The sequence below is a fragment of the Atta colombica genome, unplaced genomic scaffold (assembly GCF_001594045.1).
Source record: "Atta colombica isolate Treedump-2 unplaced genomic scaffold, Acol1.0 scaffold86, whole genome shotgun sequence".
Taxonomy (NCBI): Eukaryota; Metazoa; Arthropoda; class Insecta; order Hymenoptera; family Formicidae; genus Atta; species Atta colombica.
Window position 1 is genome coordinate 302,550 of NW_017259579.1, and position 8,467 is coordinate 311,016.

General features: G+C 28.8%; 1 protein-coding gene across 8 annotated transcripts in view; it reads left to right on the forward strand.

Annotated features, from left to right (window-relative positions):
- LOC108693047 (zinc finger protein 189-like) overlaps window positions 1-8,467 on the forward strand; it is a 68,102-nt gene that overhangs the window by 1,278 nt on the left and 58,357 nt on the right. For 6 of the 8 annotated variants that reach the window (XM_018201702.1, XM_018201706.1, XM_018201709.1 and 3 more), the window contains exons 4-13: window positions 2,175-2,296; window positions 2,389-2,504; window positions 2,633-2,784; window positions 2,856-3,024; window positions 5,049-5,418; window positions 5,596-5,930; window positions 6,133-6,479; window positions 6,620-6,693; window positions 6,749-6,968; window positions 7,074-7,240. In XM_018201702.1, the coding sequence (XP_018057191.1) occupies window positions 2,175-2,296; window positions 2,389-2,504; window positions 2,633-2,784; window positions 2,856-3,024; window positions 5,049-5,418; window positions 5,596-5,930; window positions 6,133-6,479; window positions 6,620-6,693; window positions 6,749-6,968; window positions 7,074-7,240 (2,072 nt within the window). The remainder of the gene's footprint in view (window positions 1-2,174; window positions 2,297-2,388; window positions 2,505-2,632; window positions 2,785-2,855; window positions 3,025-5,048; window positions 5,419-5,595; window positions 5,931-6,132; window positions 6,480-6,619; window positions 6,694-6,748; window positions 6,969-7,073; window positions 7,241-8,467) is intronic. The other 2 variants (XM_018201704.1, XM_018201705.1) reach the window with 2 other exon arrangements.

Sequence of the window (8,467 nt, forward strand, 5' to 3'; positions counted from 1 at the left end):
CAGAGTGTCCCATAAGTTTTTGTCAACTGCTTTTGTGTAGATAGAACGCACTAAACTGAATTGAAAAGTCCTGTATCATTTTGCAATTTTCGCAATAGTTAATAAGATATTAATTACTAAAAGTCACTAAATATTGGTTTTTAATAATTTTTTATTCAAAATATTATCAACTTTACAGAAAAATTTCAAGAGACAAAAATCATTAATTTTTTTCTCATAGAACTTTAAAAACGTTTTCAGAACTTTTTAGTACTACATTTTCTTATTATATTATATTTCTCCAATATGAGAAAATACGGTATTAAAAAATTTTTAAAAAATTCTGAAAAAATTCTCAGAACTTTATGAGAAGAAAATAAACAATTTTTGTCTCGCTGTTTTTTTGTAAAGTTGATGATATTTGAGTAAAAAATTATTGAAAACCAATATTTAGCAATTTTTGATAATTAATAGCTCATTAACCATTGCAAAAATTGCAGAAAGGATTTTTCGATTCAGTTTAGTCCACTCTACAAAAGCGGTTGGCAAAAACTTACGGATACCCTGTATACACACACACACACACACACGCGCGCGCGCGCGCGCACGCACGCACGCACGCACGCACGCACGCGCACGCACGCACGCACGCAAACATAGGGTGTCTATAAAGTCTATTATCACTCTTTTATTTTTAAAACAGTTCAAAATTATAAAAAATCGCAAAATGTTCAATTATTTCAAAGGATCACTTTTTTAGGAGATTTAAGAAGATTGTCCTCCCCACATGTTCTAGAATGGCTTCAATTAAAAAATTTCAAAATGAACCTCCTATATTACAGCACATATAATATAAAAGAAAGATTTTGTTTTCAATGTAGAGGTTAATAGATTGATCCGTTTAGAAGTTATTTAGTGTCAAATTTGAAAAATTCCATTTGTTATTCTTCAATGTTGGATTTATTACAGGAAGCTGTTGAAAATGAGCACTGTTCAAATTTTGGCAATAAAATATTTGATTATGAAATTGTTGTCTTATATTTTGAAATATTTTTTTAGATATCTACAAGCTACTGCAATTCACTGTGATTCAGAGCATGCTCAAGCACGCTGGAATAAAATTTGCAATAAAATTTTCGTGAACACAGACTTTAGGCACTGCAAAAAACAGTTTTGTGCAGTTAAATAAATTATTCCTAATAGCATTAAAGATTTTAAGATAGTCCTAAAGTGAATCTGTTTTATCAATTTTTTTAAACAATATTTTTTAAACTGCTTTTACAGATAAAAAATCCTCCATAATTAAAGTATAAATGATAATGTAGTCTAAATCAATCAACTTTATGAAAAATAAAAATAAAAAAGAAATGGGAAATTACAGTTTTGTTACCGACTTTTAATGTCTTGTAATAATGTAGTAATGTTTTATATATGAGTTTTATATTTTGTATGTATAAAACAATCTTGGTTTGACTAGATATTACATGAACAATATTAAGTACTCAGAATTAGGTTTAGATACTTAATATGAAAGATTAGTTAGAAAATTTGTATACGTGTGTGTGAGTATAATATATTATAATAATTGATGTAATAGTATATAAAGATATGGCAATGTATCGTATTTTATCGATAAAACAGCGATCTCATCAGAGTTTAGGCTTCACTTTAGGATCCTCTTAATGCGAGAATTACGACAGTTTGTCTAAAAAAACATTTCAAAGAGTAAGATAGGAATTTCATGATCGATTATTTTATTGCCAAAACATCAACGATGTCTTTTCTGAATAGTTATTGCAGTAAATCTAACACGTATTGAAGATAAGAACAAATTTCTAGACTTTTTTGAACTTTAACACTGAATAATTCTCAAATGGGTCAATGCATCCATCGAAATTAAACAAAAAATTTCTATTTTTATCCTATTAAATGATGTACTACAATATAAAGAGTTTTATTTGAAATGTTTGGGGCACCCCCTTGCAGAGGCAATCTCCTCAATCCTTTTAAAGAAACATATATTTCGTGGTTTCTTATAATTGTGATTCCAAAACTTTGTAGAACCTTGCGTGCAATTTGTGCAGTTAAAACTATAGCATTGCCTAATAGCATTGGCATACAATTCATGCACATTGGCATGAACAAATATCTGATATTTTTTTTTTGTCATTTTTTTTCTCTCTCTTCTCTCTTAGTTATGCCAGATGGATCTATGTACACAGCGGAACATGAAATGAGTTTGCAGATGGAAGGTTTGACTAAACCAAGAAGGAAACGTGGACGTCCACCTAAAATCCACACAGATATAGATTTAATGGTTTGTAACAATAAATTCTAATTATTAATTCCTGTATTATAATACTCATATATTGTATATATTGTATAATATATGTATCTATTCTACATAAGGCAATAAAAGAAAATCCTGCAGAAGCTATGAGTCAAGGTGAAGAAGATAAGCAGGAAGAAGAAGAAGAACTGGATGGTGATGGTAGACGCAGAAGAAAGCGCAAAGTTCCCAAAAGGTATGTTAAATTGAAAATTATAAAACTTCTAAATTATAATCTACTAATAATCATGTAAATTATAATAACTTACAATTTACATGATTATTAATGATTAATATGAATATACTAAGTAAATTTACGCGCAGATTTTTAGAAGCAGTGCAGGGAAAAGAATTGGAAAGGATATTCAAGGAAGAAGGTGTAATTGATGATGAAGATGATGATTCTGAAATGATTGATGATTCGAAAGATTTGTTAAAAGCTAATCAGGATGATCAAGAAGGTATACATAACGAAGGTATACATAATAAAATGTCAAAGAAGAAAAAAAAGAAATTCTTTTGAATTTATGCATATTACATTTTTCAGAAGTAATAGGTCATCTTGAAACAGAAGAGGGTACAGACTTGGGTGAGGTAGTAATTATGAACCGTGGACGAATACGACCGAAATCAAAATTGCGTCGTAGAAAAAATAAGTTTACATGTCAACTCTGCGGCAGGGGTTTCCTACAACGTAGCAGATACATAGTACATAAGTAATATTTCATACGCACGGATTATGTACAAAGACTGCTGAACATAAAATTCTTTTTCTGCGAGTTAAAAGACGGAATTTAAAAATGGCCAATTTCGGCCATTTTTCGGTGAATAGAGAGTTTTGTAATCTATGCAGTTGTCTTGAAAATCCATACATTCATTTGAAAGAAAATTTATTTTGACCACGAAAGTTTGAAAAACCGTCCAAAAATAATAAATTGTTTGAACATTTTGCAAAAAAATTCATTTTGTGTCTATGATAATGAACGATAGATTTCGAAGTTAATGATGTATTCACATTTAATACATGTTGGACCAAAGATACCCAGATAGCAGCATATCTACCTTGTTGCTGGCATGTTGCTTGCTAAGTATGCATTGCTAAATATGCGTCACTACTAGAATTGCAGTAACTTCTTATTTATTGGCAACTTGATGCCTTCATGATATAACATTGAGTAATAACTAGTAGTTTGCTGATAACTTTAAAATCATCATCAAAATTTGTACTATTGCTATTATGTTGCTATAATAATATGCAGCATCATACATACAATGCTGTCATATTGCTGTTAATGCAAGCTAGAAGAACATTGGATGCAGCTATTTTGCTGTTTAACTGCTGGCAATACATGTATACATTATTATTTGCATGTTGCTACAATGTCGTTATATTCGAAATCATTGAAGACAAATCTATGGTAAGTTGCCAGCATCATAAGTAATCACGGATTTGTGCAATTTTGCTGAAATACGTTTTGCTATCTAGCAAATTAATTTTTTATGTAATATGATTCAAAATAATTAAAGAATTGTTTTGCATATAAAAATGTTAAAGTAGAGATCAAGAAATCAATTAGTTTACGAGATATTTAATATTATTTCATGTTACACTATATGTGCTAAAATAAACTATCTCGTAAAAACTATTAGTTTTTTTTATATCTCTACTTTAACATGCAGAATAATTAAAGGAGTCATATTATAAAAAATTTATATTATTCCATTAATAAAAAATGGAGGTAACCTTCATGTTATCTTCACTTTAAAAAAATCTATTTTTTTTTTTGAAAATTGATTTTATCATTATTTGTTCCTTCCAAGCCATATAACTTTTATCTGAAAGATTTTTGAGTAATTATACCCTCTTATGACTTTGACATATATTATCAAGGTCATAACCGTGAGAAACTTCCAACAATTTTAGCTGTCAATCTTGAGTAACCTGTAACAAGTCTTAGGTTATTATATACCCATGGATATATATAACCTAATCCTAACCAAGCATGAGTATATTAGGTGTAGTAAAAAGAAATCCATTATTTTTGCGTGAAATTGAATGGAAAAATAATGGATTTCTTTTTTATAATAACCTAACTAAACTATGTATCGTATATATGTAAAGCAGGAAAAAATTTTCTGTTCTACGAATAAAAATTATATAAGGAAATATGAAAATCATGCATCCTCAAGCAAGGGGGGAAGGTGGAGTGGGAATCGCGTGGAAAGTTGTAAAATATACTTTAAAGCAGAAAATTTCTTTATATGGAAAAGGATATTGTATATGTTTTTTCTTAAACTTTTTTTTGTTAATAATTTTTTAATAAAGGAGCAGTGGCTAAAACTTGCTGGAAGTTACTCAGGGTCATGATCTTGATAATATATGTCATAGAGGAGGAGGAAAAGGTCTCTTATTTGATCAAACAATTTACTTTATTACTTTTGAAAGATTTTCCAAGCTTCTCTGGGTAAATAAGCTTTCTTTTATAAATTTATGGACTTTCAAGATGATAATTGCATAGATTACAAAGGTGTCTATTTATGGCCAAAATAGGCTATTTTTTCCTTCCTTTCTCTTTTATTTTATAATTTTCAATGTTTTATATATATAAATTGTACATTACAAGTATGTAAATGTTTACATATTTGTAAGTTCTTAAAATTTTTCATTTAAAATATTAAGATATTTTTAGCTGTACATTCAGTTTTTTAATAAAAAGTTTTTGCTTTAATTTAACTTTAGGAGTTTTCACAAGGGTATTAAGCACGAGTGTATACAATGTAAGAAGCTATTTGACAGTAAAGATAATCTAGCATTGCACCAAAAGATGACTCAACATAATTCAATTTCTTCCGAAGAAAATGTTGAGACACAGGAATTTCATGAGCACAGTCCAGAACAGAACATTTCCACGATGAAATTAGACATAACAGAAGATTCCAGAAATATGATTTATATATGCAAAAGATGTGATAAGCAATTTGGAATGAAACAGGAATACGAATTGCACATGAGAGTAGTGCACGAGCAGCAAGAATTTACCTGTAATATTTGTGATAAGAATTTCACAAATCAATCGGATTTAAAAACACATATGACAACTCACAACGGGGTTTGTGTTTTATAAGTAATAACAATAGTGTTTTATAAAGTTATTACATTATAATAATTAAAAAAAAATTTTTTTTAAACAAAATATTTTCAACTTTTAAATATTTTACATAATTTTATAATTGTTTTAAATTACACATAATATTTCTACAGCTTTTTAAATCTTTATATGTTATAGAAAAATAAGGATAAGGATTATGCTTGCGATATCTGCGGTAAGATCCTAAATCACCCAAGTTCCGTTTTGTATCACAAGGAAGCTGAACATAACAATGGGCGCCGTTTTGTTTGTAATAAATGCAACAAAAGTTTTAAGCACAAACAGTTGCTTCAACGACATCAGCTGGTGCATTCGGATAATCGGCCACACGCTTGTAAGTTTTGTAACTCAAGCTTCAAAACAAAGGCAAATTTAATTAATCATCAGTCTACTCATACTGGCCAAAAAAAGTATCTTTGTGAGATTTGCAAACAACAATTCGCTCACAAGACTAGTCTCACTTTGCATTACAGGTAATATGAACATATCATTTATTTTAATGCATAAAAATTCCAAAATCTAAAGAGAAAGAAATATACTCGTTCTTAAGTTCTTCATAACTTTTAAATAACATGTACTTTTTATTTAATTTTTTTTATTCAAATCTCTGAATTAAGATTTAATTAGTTGCTACCGCAAAATGAATATATTATTTAAAAAATTGTAATGTTTTAGATGGCACAACGGTCAAAAACCATATACTTGTACGGTATGTCAGAAAAGTTTCTCGCAGAATGGCAATTTGCAGGAACATATGCGCATTCACACTGGCGAAAAACCATACAGCTGTGATTTCTGTGGCCGAAAGTTTACCACATCGTCGCAATTCAAACTGCATGTAAAACGGCATACCGGCGAACGACCGTGGAAGTGTGAGTTTTGCTCGAAGAGTTTCTTGCACAAAGATACATGGAAGTGTCACGTGCGCCGACATAAGGGAGAACGTCCGTTCCAGTGCAATCAATGCAACCGCCGGTTTACAGAGCAATGGGCGCTCAAGAAACACCTTCGTTTACATACTGGTAATTGAAAATGATAAATTGTTTTTTTTTTTTTTTTTACATAAAAAGATGTAATAATGATAAACATATATATGAATGTTCTTGTGTATTATTTTAATTTATGTATAATTCGAAAATATTAATTATTTAACTTTTTGCAGGTGAAAAACCTTATTCTTGCGATGTGTGCGGTAAAGCTTTTGCTGATTGTTCAAATTTGACAAAACACAAAAAGGTACTATAGCAATTTTATTTTTTTAATTTTTAATAATAATTATCGATTTCTGCAGGTACACAGGGAGAATAAGACATTAACTATGAAAAGATCGGAAGGATCTTCGATCGGCGAGGTGTGGCAAATTTTGCCGAACTCACAAGACGAACAGACATTCAATGATCAAATAATAGCCACCGATGAGACATCTAATGATGGAATCCAACAAATTATTTATGTATCCTATCATACACAGGATCCTGAAAATCTTGATCAATCACGAACATTACATTTAGGTAATATAGTAGGATATATTATACGATAAATTATATAATTATATATAATTATATATTAACTTATTAATTAATTAATCAATTATTAATGTGATTATGGAAATTTAGTTGACGCTAACACGATCAAAAACAAAGATGAGATAGCAATAAATGCAAATTCTTTGCCACGTTTAGAGACTAACGAAATTATTACCGATAAAATTATGAGTAATGCAACTAGCAACAATGAAGAACAGTCAGAGATTGAATTATCGGAATCGGATTTACAGTTGCAGGTAAGAAAAATGAATATACTATTATCTTATTATATATTTATTTAAACTATATTATTAAGAGTTTTAATATTATATGTATTTAGCCAATAAGAATAAATTAAGTGAGAGATTCTGTATTCGATCGAAATGGATCTTAGTATTTTAATATATATTTCTTGTGTGAATTTATATACATTTTAACTAGAGATGTAAAAAAAACAGTATTTTTTACTTTGAAGAAAAGTATCAAGTAAAAATTAGGACAAATATTGAAAACAATGGATTCACTTCTAATGACCTTGATATATATTGAGAACTTTTCAACGAGCAATACACTGTGATACAGTGATATAGTGATCATCCTTAATATTAGCGAACAACAAGGATGCAACGATTTATCGTGTCACACTGTGTCATTCTATGTTCTTGTTGAAAAGCTCCGTAAATAAAAAACAGAATTATATTAAAATATATTACACAAAATTTATAAAAAATGTAAATGGCACAAATAATTATTATATAATACCATATGTATAAATAAAAATGCTCTAAAGCGTTATTCAAAACTTGACAAAGAGACAGATTCTGTGTTCGACTATGCTTTTCGGTTGTATCTAATCGTGCCGTTGCAGGAAAATACCATGTGTCGATTTGTGTGTCATTTAAAGCCTTGATGGGAAAGCTCCCATTGTGATTTTAATAATATATATCAAGGTCGAAGTTATTGGAGATGGATCTGTTGTTTTTAATATTTATCAAAACTAATTTTTTTATGATAAAAAAACAATATTTTTAATTACATTAAAATTAACGTTTAATTAAATTCATGAAAAAACTGTAGAATTCATAAATATATAGAATTAATATTTCTTGTTATTTCGATATTATTGAATATTTTTTGTAATTTCATCGCTATGAAAATATGTGTGTTGACTGTTGCAATACCTAATGAAATAGAGTGCATTCCGAGTTACGCATGAAGAGCATGATGAATCATTTATCCTTGTTGTTTATCAATTAATAAAGAAGGATAAAATGATACATTATGATAGTTGGAATTTCGGAAAAGTAATAGAGTGGGAATCAACCAATCAGAATTATTAGATTGCATTACTGTTCGTCCGCATATATACATTAAATACAAGATTATTGAAATTGAATTTCTATATATATAAAAAGAAATTTATTATTAATAAATAATTAATAAATAATTCGATAGTATATTATTAATATATTAGTATTCATTTT